General features: G+C 38.5%; 1 protein-coding gene across 9 annotated transcripts in view; it reads left to right on the forward strand.

The window, feature by feature from the left end:
- ncor2 (nuclear receptor corepressor 2) overlaps positions 1-15669 on the forward strand; it is a 245010-nt gene that overhangs the window by 173157 nt on the left and 56184 nt on the right. For all 9 annotated transcript variants that reach the window (XM_061906950.1, XM_061906951.1, XM_061906943.1 and 6 more), the window contains 6 exons: positions 2445-2724; positions 6918-7082; positions 7202-7338; positions 9022-9121; positions 12417-12524; positions 12748-12839. In XM_061906950.1, the coding sequence (XP_061762934.1) occupies positions 2445-2724; positions 6918-7082; positions 7202-7338; positions 9022-9121; positions 12417-12524; positions 12748-12839 (882 nt within the window). The remainder of the gene's footprint in view (positions 1-2444; positions 2725-6917; positions 7083-7201; positions 7339-9021; positions 9122-12416; positions 12525-12747; positions 12840-15669) is intronic.

Consider the following 15669-nt stretch of genomic DNA (forward strand, 5'->3'; position numbering starts at 1 on the left):
AGGGGTTAGTGCGTCTGCCTCACAATACGAAGGTCCTGCAGTCCTGGGTTCAAATCTAGGCTCGGGATCTTTCTGTGTGGAGTTTGCATGTTCTCCCCGTGAATGCGTGGGTTCCCTCCGGGTACTCCGGCTTCCTCCCACTTCCAAAGATATGCACCTGGGGATAGGTTGATTGGCAACACTAAATTGGCCCTAGTGTGTGAATGTGAGTGTGAATGTTGTCTGTCTATCTGTGTTGGCCCTGCGATGAGGTGGCGACTTGTCCAGGGTGTACCCCGCCTTCCGCCCGATTGTAGCTGAGATAGGCGCCAGCGCCCCCCGCGACCCCGAAAGGGAATAAGCGGTAGAAAATGGATGGATGGATGGATTTTCAATTAAACAATAGAAAATATGTACTCATATAGTAGTACAGTTGGCACAGTACAGTAAATTGACAGTAAGAGTTAAACATTTAACATGTGACATTTTAAACAATTTTGAACAGAAATAGTTCATGCACATTCAGATAAATTCTTGAAAATTGCAATTTAATTTTTTTGAGCCGGCGGCCCGGCTGTATATATTTGCACTAATTGACTGAAAGAGCGGGCTTCATGGTGGCAGAGGGGTTAGTACGTCTGCCTCACAATACGAAGGTCCTGCAGTCTTGGGTTCAAATCCAGGCTGAGGATCTTTCTGTGTGGAGTTTGCATGTCCTCCCTGTGAATGCGTGGGTTCCCTCCGGGTACTCCGGCTTCCTCCCACTTCCAAAGACATGCACCTGGGGATAGGTTGATTGGCAACACTAAAATTGGCCCTAGTGTGTGAATGTGAGTGTGAAAGTTGTCCGTCTTTCTGTGTTGGCCCTGCGATGAGGTGGCGACTTGTCCAGGTTTTACCCCGCCTTCCGCCCGATTGTAGCTGAGATAGGCGCCAGCGCCCCCCGCGACCCCGAAAGGGAATAAGCGGTAGAAAATGGATGGATGGATGACTGAAAGAGCACGCACTTGGCGCGATGATGTCATGTTGTCGATGGAAAAATGCATTTTTAGACCATATGATTTGCCTGAGTGGCTAGGAGACCCCGAGAGTAACAAGGGGTTGCCTTGTTGCCTTCACATTAAGAACAAAAAAATAGTTTTTAGTATAAGTTTTCTGCTTTCAAGAATCGTAATGCCGAGCGCATATGTCAATATAATGTCACTAGCTGTTTACTTCATTTAAGAACATTTTTCAACATATTGAGCAAAGAGGTCTCATTTTTTCACTCTACCAACAAAAGTTTACTCGTTATTAGTGAGAATATACCGTATTTTTCGGACTATAATTTGCATTTTTTTTTCATAGTTTGGCCGAAGGTGCGACTTATACTCAGGAACGACTTATGTGTGAAATTATTAACACATTACCGTAAAATATCAAATAATATTATTTAGCTCATTCACGTAAGAGACTAGACATATAAGATTTCATGGGATTTATTGATTAGGAGTGACAGATTGTTTGGTAAACTTATAGCATGTTCTATATGTTATAGTTATTTGAATGACTCTTACCATAATATGTTACGTTAACATACCAGGCACATTCTCAGTTGGTTATTTATGCGTCATATAACGTACACTTTTTCCGCCTGTTTTTCTCTATTCTTTATTTATTTTAAATTGCCTTTCAAATGTCTATTCTTGGTGTTGGGTTTTATCAAATACATTTCCCCAAAAATGCGACTTATACTCCAATGCGACTTATATATGTTTTTTCCCTCCGTTATTATGCATTTTCGGCAGGTGCGACTTATACTCCGAAAAATACGGTACTTATTTTAAGGTATTTTTTGGTTCATTGAGGTTTGCTAATTTTACTTGTTTTGGAAAGTCTTGACAAGCCAAAATTTCTTGTTCTATTGGCAGATCATTTTTCTTAGTTCAAATAAAATACCCCTAATTTTTGTATATTTTGTTTTTGTTTTTGACCACTGACTTTTTGCAGTGTAGGTTATTTGTGCTGCTTCCTCTTTAAAGAAGTTTTTTTTTAGCTTGCAGTCATTTGTTCCACGCCTTTTGCCGCAAAACAAAACCACCGACATCCCTTTTCTTTTCTTTGGAGCAAACGTCACGCTCTCGTTTGTTTTAGCATTAGCCATTTTGTGCTAGGTCTGTGAATATCCGCTAAGAAAACAAGGGGGAGAACAAAATAAGGAAGCTCCTGGGGGCAAAAACAATGTCTGAGCAAGGGGAGAAAAAAACATAACTAACTAAAAAAACACTAAAAAATTTTATTAATGAAATCAATATATCGCCCAGGTCTATTATTATGTCAAATAAAACAAATTGAGGCTGGATTGTAGAGAGATTCAAAAGAACTCTATTGTGGTTCTAAGAACACGTATTCAATATTTGAAGAAGAGTATAATAAATATTTTGTGCAAGCCCGTACGTTACGTAACCCTCTCATTCTCTGTGTAGATACCTGAAGCGTCAGTCCAAGGCAGTCAGCGGGGTGCGGGTGCCAAAGCTGCACTGCCCCCCCACGCTCTGGCATTGTACCAGCAGCAGATAACCATGGCTCATGGGGAGTCGTCCCAGGAGGTCAGACAACAACAACAGCAGCAGCAGCAGCAGCAGCTTTCAGGCCAGCCAGGCAAGCAACAGCCTTATACTCAACAAACAGAAAGAGATAGGGAGGCTCCTCATAGCAGCAGCCCCCGAGTCCGCCCACGCAGCCCCTGCACCGATGACAAGGATGGTACGCACGCCTTTTATTGCATGCTGGATAATTCATGTATTCCCTCTTATTGGTGCTGGGTCGCACACAATGTTTCATTGAACATATTTATTCATGCTACTTTAGATAATTGTAACTTGTCCTTTTTTTTTTCATTTTTCATTTCATTCATTTCAGGCAATGACATAAAAATAATAATAGTAAACAAAAAAAAAGTACAAAGTTGACCGCACATAATAATAATAATGAATATAGTGCAAAAGGTAATGTATAGTATATAGCAGGGGTCACCAACGTGGTGCCCAGATGAGTCGCCCGCTGGCCTGTTCTAAAAATATCTCAAATAGCAGCACTTACCAGTGAGCTGCCTCTATTTTTTTAAAATTGTATTTATTTACTAGCAAGCTGGTCTCGCTTTGCTTGATATTTTTAATTCTAAGAGAGACAAAACTCAAATAGAATTTGAAAATCCAAGAAAATATTTTAAAGACTTGATCTGCACTTGTTTAAATAAATTCATTTATTTTTTACTTTGTTTCTTATAACTTTCAGAAAGACAATTTTAAAGAAAAAATACAACTTTAAAAATGATTTTAGGACTTTTAAACACGTATACCTTTTTTACCTTTTAAATTCCTGCCTCTTCTTTCCTGACAATTTAAATCAATGTTCAAGTAAATGTATCTTTTTTATTGTAAAGAATATTACATAAATTTTAATTTAATTCTTCATTTTAGCTTCTGTTTTTTCGACGAAGAATATTTGTGAAATATTTCTTCAAACTTATTATGATTAAAATTCCCAAAAATTATTCCGGAAAATCTAGAAAATCTTTAGAATCAAATTTAAATCTTATTTCAAAGTCTATTGAATTTCTTTTGAAATTTTTGTTCTGGAAAATCTAGAAGAAATAATGATTTGTCTTTGTTAGAAATATAGCTTGGTCCAATTTGTTATATATTCTAACAAAATGCAGATTGGATTTTAACCTATTTACAACATGTCATCAAAATTTTAAAATTATTCTTAATCAGGAAAAATTTCTAATGATGTTCCATAAATTTTTTTAAATGTTTTCAAAAAGACTCGAATCAGCTAGTTTTTCTCTTCTTTTTTTCGGTTGAATTTTGAATTTTAAAGAGTCGAAATTGAAGATAAACTATGTTTCAAAATGTTATTAAATTTTTTTTCCTGTTTTCTCCTCTTTTAAACCGTTCAATTAAGTGTTTTTTTCATCATTTATTCTCTACAAAAACATTCCGTAAAAGGAAAAAAAATGTACGACTGAATGACAGACAAAAATACCTAGATTTTTATATATATACCGGTATATAGTTTTATTTATTAAAGGTAAATTGAGCAAATTGGCTATTTCTGGCAATTTTTTAAAGTGTGTATCAAACGGGTAGCCCTTCGTATTAATCAGTACCCAAGAAGTAGCTCTTGGTTTCAAAAAGGTTGGTGACCCCTGGTATAAAGTCTACATGACTGTCCAGTTTTGCCTGAAAGGGAGTGGGAAGAAGATCATTTATTTAATCCCACCCCCAGTTCTCCATTCAGTGATTATTCACATGAGTTTCACTGTTACTTTGTTCAAGGACTATAATACAAATGTTGTATCATGGTGGCATTACCCCAGGTAACAATTATTATTACACTGTATTAACAATTTGTATCAATAATGTAGGAATAATGAATATACCAACAATGGTAATAGACACCCTAGGAATAATGGTAAGGTAAACATTGAGCACATAACACTTTGAGACAGAGTACAACAACAAGTCAAATTTAATTAAATACCCTCATCTCTATATTTGAACCAGACCCAATGTTTGTATAATAGTTTAAATCGATTAATAGTTTGGCATTGCTTGTGTTGTAAGTCCAGTTTGTTCCATAGTTTTACTCCGCATACAGACACACCAAATCTTTTACGATTGGTTTGAACTCTCGGCAATGAGAAATATCCAAAGCCTCTGAAGTTATGAGCCTGCACTCGTCTTATAAAAAACGTTGTAGATTAGTCGGCAATCATTTGTTAAAATCTTTTATATAAGATTATTAATGTATTATATTTAACAAGGTCAGCAAATTTGAGCAACTTTGATTGCATAAAGAGATTGTGAATATGTTCTAAATAACCAACGTTGCACATTTTTTCTGTAATATGATCAGAGGATGAATCGTGTTGTGGTGTTGTTAAAAATATCAGACTCATTAAGCAGTTGTATTATATTTTTAACACATTTTTTTTTTTTCTTTAGTTATCTTCCGACCTTGAGTCTGTGTTTGCTCGTGTTTAATGTACAATGTGTGTTTCTGGGACACTAGTGGACAGGGAACTGATAAATGATACTACAGTATCCCTCCGGATTCGGAGGCGAATTGTCTTATTTATTACCCTAGATTACTGTGATCTTGTTGGATGTGACTATCACAGCCCAGGCGTGTCTCTTTGAAGCCCACGAAGAAAAGCTGTAGCACACCTGCTTAACTAGATTTGAATGAAAGTTAAATTTATTACAAACCCCGTTTCTATATGAGTTGGCAAATTGTGTTAGATGTAAATATAAACAGAATGCAATGATTTGCAAATCCTTTTCAACCCATATTCAAGCGAATGCACTACAAAGACAAGATATTTGATGTTCAAACTCATTAAACTTTTTTTTTTTTTTTTCAAATAATACATACGGTAAATTAGAATTTCATGGCTGCAACACGTGCCAAAGTAGTTGGGAAAGGGCATGTTCACCACTGTGTTGCATCACCTTTTCTTTTAACAACACTCGATAAACGTTTGCGAACTGAGGAAAGTAATTGTTGAAGCTTTGAAAGTGGAATTCTTTCCCATTCTTGTTTTATGTAGAGCTTCAGTCGTTCAACAGTCCGGAGTCTACGCTGTCGTATTTTACGCTTCATAATGCGCCACACATTTTCGATGGGAGACAGGTCTGGACTGCAGGCGGGCCAGAAAAGTACCCGCACTCTTTTTTTATGAAGCCACGCTGTTGTAACACGTGCTGAATGTAGCTTGGCATTGTCTTGCTGAAATAAGCAGGGGCGTCCATGAAAAAGACGGAGCTTAGATGGCCGCATATGTAGTTCCAAAACATGTATGTACCTTTCAGCATTAATGGTGCCTTCACAGATATGTAAGTTACCCATGCCTTGGGCACTAATGCACCCCCATACCGTCACAGATATTGGCTTTTGAACTTTGCGCCGATAACAGTCTGGATGGTTCGCTTCCCCTTTGGTCCGGATGACACAATGTCCAATATTTCCCAAAAAAATTTGAAATGTGGACTCGTCAGACCACAGAACACTTTTCCACTTTGCATCAGTCCATCTTAGATGATCTCGGGCCCAGAGAAGCCGGCGGCGTTTCTGGATGTTGTTGATAAATGGCCTTCGCTTTGCATAGTAGAGCTTTTACTTGCACTTTACAGATGTAGCGACCAACTGTATTTAGTGACAGTGGTTTTCTGAAGTGTTCCTGAGCCCATGTGGTGATATCCTTTAGAGATTGATGTCGCTTTTTGATACAGTGCCGTCTGAGGGATCGAAGGTCACGGTCATTCAATGTTGGTTTCCGGCCATTCCGCTTACGTGGAGTGATTTCTCCAGATTCTCTGAACCTTTTGATGATATTATGGACCGTAGATGTTGAAATCCCTAAATTTCTTGCAATTGCACTTTGAGAAACATTGTTCTTAAACTGTTTGACTATTTGCTCACGCAGTTGTGGACAAAGGGGTGTACCTCGCCCCATCCTTTCTTGTGAAAGACTGAGCATTTTTTGGGAAGCTGTTTTTGTACCCAATCATGGCACCCACCTGTTCCCAATTAGCCTGCACACCTGTGGGATGTTCCAAATAAGTGTTTGATGAGCATTCCTCAACTTTATCAGTATTTATTGCCACCTTTCCCAACTTCTTTGTCACGTGTTGCTGGCATCAAATTCTAAAGTTAATGATTATTTGCAAAAAAAAAAAAGTTTATCAGTTTGAACATCAAATATGTTGTCTTTGTAGCATATTCAACTGAATATGGGTTGAAAATTATTTGAAAATCATTGTATTTCCCAACTCATATGGAAACTGGGTTTGTAAAATAGTTTCACAGTAAGCAAAGATCTATGATTACTGTCTCACTTGGTGGATTGCTTTGGTTTTTCCTGATGGCATGTGTGTGTGTTGCTTTTTCAGACAAGTTGCAGGCTTTCTCCCCACATGGTGAAGTTAAGAGACCCGGACTAGGCCCAGATGACCTAAGGTCCTCCAATTTAGTTCGACCAACTCTGTCTCCATTCCCTATGTCCCCACGAGACATGGCCAAAATCAGCCATGACCAGCACCTGCTCCAGTTTAACTGTAAGGGGCTCTTCTTTTGTCTTCTTGCCTAATGTTGCATGCGGTCAGAGATGCCGTGCCTTTAAATATATGTCACGGTGCTCTCTGATCATCATCACATCATTTCTTCTCCTTGTCAGCGTTCCAGCAATCAGGCCACCCAGGACTCCCTGGTTTGCCGCAGGATAGTGGAAGGCAAGCAGCAGTCCGACCCCTCATCATGCCAGAACCACCGCCTCTTATTTCTTCAACCAAGCCCGGTGGCTCCATCACACAGGTATTGCAGAACACAGTTGGTTGCATTGACAATTTAAATTAGGATAAAGGGAGGTTATGGAATTGTATTGTAGACTGGGGGCGGCATGGCGTGGTGGGTAGAGCAGTCGTGCCAGAAACTTGACGTTTTCTTGCCATTCAAATCACTGCCGTTGTGTCCTTGGGCAGGAACCACCCTTGCCTCACGCTGGTGATTGCATAATGAATGATGGGTGGTGGTCGGAGGGGCCGTAGGCGCTAGAGATGCGCGTTTTGCGGTCTCATCCGCGGAATCCGCGGATAAACCGCGGGTCGGGCGGGTGACATGACGAAAAAATAGGTTTTAAATAGATTCGGGCGGGTGGCGGTTGAACCATTCGGAAATATTTAATATACATAGTTCAGGGATCGGCAACGTTTACCACTCAAAGAGCCATTTTGACCCGTGTCACAAAGAAGACTCTAGGAGCCGCAAACATTCTCGCGAATATCTGCTGGCGGTCACCCAGATAACAAGGATAAGTGCGTGCTGTGAATCCGTTGCCTTTGGAGCCTTTTACAACATGTACAAACTGCTTGCCAGTCCAGCAACATGTTGTATGTGGCTTCTGCAGATACACGTACACGACTGCAAGGCATACTGGGTGATACAGAGTACACTGACGGTTGTGATATAAACAACTTTAACACTCTTACTAATATGCGCCACAATGTGAAGCCACACCAAACAAGAATGACAAACACACGTTTCGGGAGAACATCCTCACAGTAACACAACATAAACGCAACACAAAAAATACCCAGAATACTTTGCATCCATGACTATTCCTGACTATATTATACACCCCGCTAGCACCAAACCACCTCCCCCCCACCACCACCACCCGTGCGTCTAAGGAAGGCGTGGTTGGGGCGCGGGGGTGTAAAATATAATCAGGAAGAGTCATGGATGCAAAGGATTCTGGGTATTTGTTGTGTTGCATTTATGTTGTGTTACTGTGAGGATGTTCTCCCGAAATGTGTTGGTCATTCTTGTTTGGTGTGGCTTCACAGTGTGGCGCATATCAGTAAGAGTGTTAAAGTTGTTTATATCACAACCATCAGTGTACTCTGTATCACCCAATATGCCTTTCAATCTTGTACGTGTATCTGCGGAAGCCGCACACAACATGTTGCTGGACTGGCAAGCAGTTTGCACATGTTGTAGAGGGCGTCAAAGGCAATGGCTTCATAGCACGCCCTTATTCTCGTTATCTGGATGAGCACCAGCAAATATTTGTGATAATGATTGTGGCTCTTAATGTCTTCTTTACTCTGTGAAACGGGTCAAAATAGCTCTTTGAGTGGTAAAGGTTGCTCACCCCTGATATATAACAATGGGCGGGCAGTTGCGGTTTTGATAAAATGTTGGTTTGGGTGAATGGCGGGTGGATGACGACTTTAATGATGCGGTTGCGGATGATATAATTGCTTATCCGCGCATCTCTAGTAGGCGCTAACTGGCAGTCATGCTTCCGTCAGTCTACCCCAGGGCAGCTGTGGCTACAAATGTAGCTTACCACCACCAGATGCGAATAAACGAATGATTGCTTCCCACTTATCTATAAAGCGCTTTGAGTGTCTAGAAAAGTGCTATATTTCAATTAATATATTTAATGATGTATTATTATTATTAAATAATTTAAAAAGTCACTGCTTTTTTTAGGGAACTCCGGTACAGTTGCACAACCCAGCTCATGGATTCGAACATGGGAAAATGCCTTCTACTCAAATGGGCTTGTCTTGGATGGATCCGAGGAAAGTTGGTAAGTACATTTGGTAGGGGTGTAAAGGTACGTGTATTTGTATTGAACCGTTTCGGTACGGAGGTTTCGGTCCGGTTCGGTGGTGTACCGAACGAGTTTGCACACGAACATATTAAGTAGCCGCCTATGCTAAAGTCTTAACAAGCTGCTCCGCTCCGTTCTGCCTGTGTCTCCTACACAGCAGCCAGCATTGTCCCACCCACACAACCATCTGATTGGTTACACGCAAAGCGGTAACAGCCAATCAGCAGTGCGTATTCGGAGCGCATGTGTGTGTGTGTGTGTGTGTGTATGTGTTACGACAGCAAAGTCCTGTCTGTCTGTTATTTCACTTTACCTTTTTTTGCGTTGATTGAGCTGTGTTGAAGCAGCAAAAAAGGGCATTATGTTAAATTAAGAGTTTCTGTCTGTGATACTTTTTATAATAATGTAACTGCATTATAAAGCCTACATGAACTCTATGGTCTTCAGCGATGAATAGTCTCTCTTATTGCTATGGTACTATTTTTTCAGCTATAGTTTCATTAATCATTAGTAATGTAGCAGCCTAGTTTTGAATGGCAGGGTCCCTGCTATCACATGTTGATACAAATATAACATTTACACAAAAAAATCAACTACATGCTTCCCAAATGCTGTAATAAATTAAACACGATGAGTTGATTTGAAACTGTTTGATGTTGCACTTTTTATACGTGGAAGAAAGAAAAGTTTTGTCATTTCATTTAATCTGAGCAACAACTTGAGGCAGTTTAATGTTGATTAACGTGGGCAGAAATATTATAGTGTTCCGAATGTTAAAAGGATACAGCCATTGTTTACAAATTTGGTAAATAAATAACCAAAAAATTGATACTTTGTTGTTTTCTTACTGTACCGAAAATGAACCGAACCGTGACCTCTAAACCGAGGTACGTACCGAACCGACATTTTTGTGTACCGTTACACCCTTAACATTTGGGCAATCAAGACAATCTAATTAACTTCTGGTTTTCTTATTATTAAAGCTGCTGCATGTCACCTTGAGTTAGATGCTTAGAGCAGTGTTTTTCAGCCACTGTGTAGTGTACCGTGAGATACAGTCTGGTGTGCCATGGGAGATTATGTAATTTCACCTAATTGGGTTAAAAATCTTTTTTGCAAACCGGTTATTATAATCTGCAAATAATGTGCCGTTGTTGAGTGTCAGTGCTGTCTAAAGCTTGGCAGAGTAACCATGTTATACTCTTCCATATCAGTAGGTGGCAGCAGGTAGCTAACTGCTTTGTAGATGTCGAGAACATGGTTTGTCATGATCACAATATGCAACCGACAGTGGGAGGCAGCGTGCAGGTAAAAGGTATTTAATGTTTAAACCAAAAATAAACAAAAGGTGAGTGCCCCTAAGAAGTGGCATTGAAGCTTAGGGAAGGCTATGCAGAACAAAACTAAAACTGAACTGTCTACAGGTCTGGGCAATATGGGCTTTTTTTAATATGTCAATATTTTTAGGCCATGTCACGATACACAATATATATCTCGATATTTTGCCTTAGCCTTGAATGAACACTTGATGCATATAATCAACCTAGTATAAGGATTCTATGCGTCTACATTAAAATTATTGTACATACTGCATTGATATATGCTCATTTTAAACTTTCATGCAGAGAGGGAAATCACAACTAAGTCAATTGACCAAAACTGTATTATTAAACAGTGGCACAAACATTCATGTCATTTCAAAACAGAAAGTGCAAGATTGTCAGAGACATTTTAAAACAAGTTATGAGTGCACTTTTGTGCATGATGTCACTAAGATGACATATCAAAATAACACTAAATTAAAGTGCACTTTTTGTACAGAACGCCACTACAATAGTTTGAAACAAATAAAGTGCACTTTTGTGCATGATGTCACACAAGATATTTCAATAAGTGTCAAATAAAAATGAGCTGCATAGTAAGAAATCAAATAGTGTATGTCCTTCGCTATGTGGTAGGTTCCTGCGGACGTTATCTCTTTCAGTTTTTGACTATTTTTTTCATACGGTGTTGATCTGGAAATGGTTGCCTCTGCATTTTGTTGGTATGACACCGAACGGCGTTTCAAGCACTTTTCATTCTCTAGCGGGTGACTTTTCAAATGATGCTACATATTAGCAGTAATGCTTCTTTTTGTGGCAAAACTTTTGCCCCACATTTGACAAATTACTTATGTCTGTTTCACATATTTCCACTTGAAACCAACCAATCGCCAGACGATGGCCCTCCTGCTGTTTTTCTTGGAAATTAATTCTTCCTGCATTTGTTACCAGACCAGATTCGCACCTTCTTTCTCTCGTATTACCACTCGCACCACAGCTAACGTTACCCATGCTGCTACCTCTCTGCTCTGCGAGGGAGTATACATATGTGATGTATACATATGTGACAGTATGTGACGTATTTAAGAAGGTGTGCTTGTTTTAAGTCTCTGTGAGAAGGAGAGACAACAAAGAGTGAGAAGAGCCTTTAGTGTAATGCCCGCAGCTAAAAGCAACTGCGTGAGAACGTACACTCGAATATCACAATATAGTCATTTTCTATATCGCACAGGGACAAATTTGCGATATATCGAATATGTCGATACATCGCCCAGCCCTACTACAAAGTAAACAAAAACAGAATGCTGGACAACAGCAAAGACTTACTGTGGAGCGAAGACGGCATCAACAAAGTACATCCGAACATGACGTAACAATCAACAATGTCCCCACAAAGAAGGATAGCATCCGTACAACTTGAATGGACTTGATTGCTTAAACAAAGCGGGTGTGGGGAATAGCACTCGAGGAAGACATGAAACTGCTTCAGGAAAATACCAACAAAACAGAAAAAGTCACCAAAATAGGAGCGCAAGACAGGAACTAAAACACTACACGGAAAAACACCAAAAAAGTCAAAATAAGTCAAGGCATGGTCGTGACAGGTGGTGACAGTACACCTACTTTGAGACAAGAGCTATAGTGATGCATGCTTGGTTATGGTTTGAATTCATATCCAACAATTGCGAAAACGACTTTCCACCGTCAATATTGGCTGCTGAGTTAAAAAAAAAAATGTGTATGTATTGTGTGGGCTTACAAGAGTATGAATATTTATTACATTTTGGGAAGTCACCCTTTAGCGGGCCAAACAAAACCACTCAGCAGGCCTTAATTTGGCCCGCGGGTCCCACTTTGAGTACCACTAGTCTAAGAGATTGTAAGGTCGGACCACTTGCTGGACCAATTTGCTTTTCCTGACTCTCTCTATTTTCCTAAATACTTTACAGGGGGCCCATTTCCTGTGGTCAAGCAAGAACAGTTATCACCCCGCAGCTCTTCCTTGCAAGCTGACAACCCATCCACCCAAGGAATATCCCACGATGGTTCTGGAAGAGGTATGTGGTAGTCATTTAGTACTTTTTATATCATGTTGAATGACCTAATTACTTGCTTCTAAAATGAACACTACATACACACTGATTTACCGATACTAGTACTGATTTACTCAGTTGTCCGAAATGTGTCTCAAAAATAACAATTGCCTTTAAATAAAGGAAATTATACTACACCTTGGCTTGTTGTTCTTTGCATTTACCATCATTTTGAATTCCATTCTAGCCGTCCAAGGTGGTAGCATCACAAAGGGTATTCCAGGGACCAGAATGCATCCAGATTCTTCAGTCTCGTACCGAGGGGGTTCCATCACTCAAGTAAGTGTATATAGAGGTTGTAAAAAAGAAAAACACAACCCTTTTCTACTTTTTGTTGTGTGGAAATTAAGATTGTATCCTCTTCACAGTAGGCCATTATTTTTAAACCAACATTTGCCAAATATTTTCATATTAAGACCCAAATTAAAAACTCAGTGCCTACACCCAAAAGTACTCAACATATACACTACATAATGAATTGCCATAAGTGTTTGTAATATTCACATATACAATACAGATATACAAATGATAAGGTATGGAGGCTTTTTTTGCTGATCAAAAAATGGCTCATGCAGCATACAAAGATAACTTTATTAATCTCATGAGGGAATGTATTGAGTCAGAGCAGCATATTCACACACCATGTGCATACATATGTAGTGTACCTTTGAAATATATTTAAATGCATTTTACTAAGACAATCGCCCAAATGCAACTGAAATGACAAGCGGTAGGAAATGGATGGATGGATGGGTGGATGGAAGGAATCTGAAATCCAATAAAACTTGACCTGTGAGGCATATTGGTATCTTACCCTGAGCTAAACTATACCTTTTAAATTACAAGTAATGGCAATATTTTTTGCCCATGTCACTGAACGGGACAGGTTTAAAAAGAAAAAAAAAAGTTGATATAATGTATAATGAATATATTGAATATTAATATATTAAATTTGACCATAGTAGACTAATTTTATGCCACGATAATTTTTGCCTTGATCATAGTTGTAAGAATTTAGTCTATGACAGGGGTGTCAAATCGCAGTTATGGTTGCTCTCAGAGGGCCGATTTTAACAATGAGTAATATATGAATATACATGTGTGTGTGTGTGTATGTATATATATATATATATATATATATATGTATATATATATATATATATATATATATATATATATATATATATATATGTATATATGTGTGTATATATATGTATGTATGTATGTATATATGTGTATATATATGTATGTATAATAAATTAACAATATTTTTTTTTTTACATAAGCTCCACAAAAAATATTAAATGTTCAAAAACTGGCATCTCAGTCACCAGAAATTTACAGTAAAAGCAGTGTTTTTTTTACAGCATCTTTAGCGGTAAAATAAAAGAAAGAGTTGCCTTTTCTTTTTTTTTTTTTTTTACATAAAATCTTGTTGTTTTAATGTTTTTGTTTGATTTTAAATTTTTTAGTGTCTTAATGTACTTTATAAAAAGAAAAACAGTACCAAAGTAAATTTTACAATAAATTCAGTCAGCTGAATTTAACCGTAAAATCTATTGTCAATTTTACAGTCAACAATTTGATTGATATTTTGTTTCGAAATCAGAAGTCGAACAGATATTTAAGTACAGTATTTATCTTTATTTTAATACAATTTTGGGGGGGGGGAATACGTGATAATGTAATATTTTGATTTTGATTATATTGAATTTGAAAATATATGCAATTGCATGCAGTACCTGAATTTTACTGTCAAAAGGGAAAGAACAGATATATTTCGTAAGAAAAGATTAAGCATTGTATTAATTCATATTATTTCCAGGCTTTCGCGGGCCACATAAAATAATGTGACGGGCCAGATTTGGCCCCTGGGCCTTGATTTTGACACCTGTGGTCAATGCAATACCCCAATAACCCCTCAGATCACTGAATAAGTGGGCTAAGATTGATGTGATTTGTGTACCTGTGAGTACGGACATAGATATGAATTGTATGTTTTAATTATCTATGATAAACATTATTTGTATTTGTTATGTGACTATGCACTTTGGCAGGTACTTATGAATAGTATTTTAGTTCTGCATCCCTACCCTTCGTGTGGGTTGGCAGTTATTTTCCCCATATCACTGCCATTGTTCCCTCATTCCTTTTGCCGCTTTGAAACCAGCAGCGTTATTGTTACTTGGCCGTGGTTTATGTACTCAGGATGGCGGACAGGAAAGCGCAATGGAGAGGTCATGAGGCAGACCAAGTGTTGTCGTTACTGGATTTCCCAGTTGCCGTGACATAACCACAGCTCTGACGGCCCTAGTCACCTTAGCAACAAGTACACAGTGTGCCGTGTCTGTTCCCATTCATTTTAACCCAGCCCGTGTAATACAGTGTAATTTCCAAATGGCTCGGAGGGGACTCAGGAAGCAAATAAGTATTAAATTGGGTCGCAATCTATAAGACAGATTAGTAAAGAAAATAGTAAGCTGTGCATAATACGTTTTCTTGCGGCAGATCATTAGTTTGCTTTACTTCTCAGATGGATTTATGTGAGTATAAGGAAGCCGATATACAAGTCCTTAACTTGGATGCAGTTTTTTCCTGAACTTAAAGTACTTAAAAGCCATGAAATGTGATCTCAAGCACAACCGTCTAGCCATCCCTATGTTGCTCTGTTTACCAAGCTGTGTGGAAATATGACCCTCGTTTGCAATATTGGTCATGAGATGCAAATGAACAAAACAGTGCCAAACCAGTACACTTATTTATCTTGTTTTTCAAATATGCTTCTATGGTTCATGTAATTTTGGTGCCATTTTCTATTCAACCGGGATAGGGTGGATAGAATAGAATAGAATATATCTTTATTGTCATTTTACATTGTACAACAAAATTGTAAGCAAAAACTAATTTAGTGCAAATTCATACTAACACATAAAAACATAAGAACATAGATAAATAGATAAAAATACATAAACATACCAAGCACACAGCTCACATGCACAGTCATTATTGTCTTTTTCGTTCAGCGACACTATTGCTCTCGGGTAAAAAGTGTTCTTTATTCTGTTTGTCCGGCATTGTATTGTCCTGTATCTCCTGCCCGAGGGCAGCA

Source organism: Nerophis ophidion, linkage group LG07 (assembly GCF_033978795.1).
Source record: "Nerophis ophidion isolate RoL-2023_Sa linkage group LG07, RoL_Noph_v1.0, whole genome shotgun sequence".
Lineage (NCBI taxonomy): Eukaryota > Metazoa > Chordata > Actinopteri > Syngnathiformes > Syngnathidae > Nerophis > Nerophis ophidion.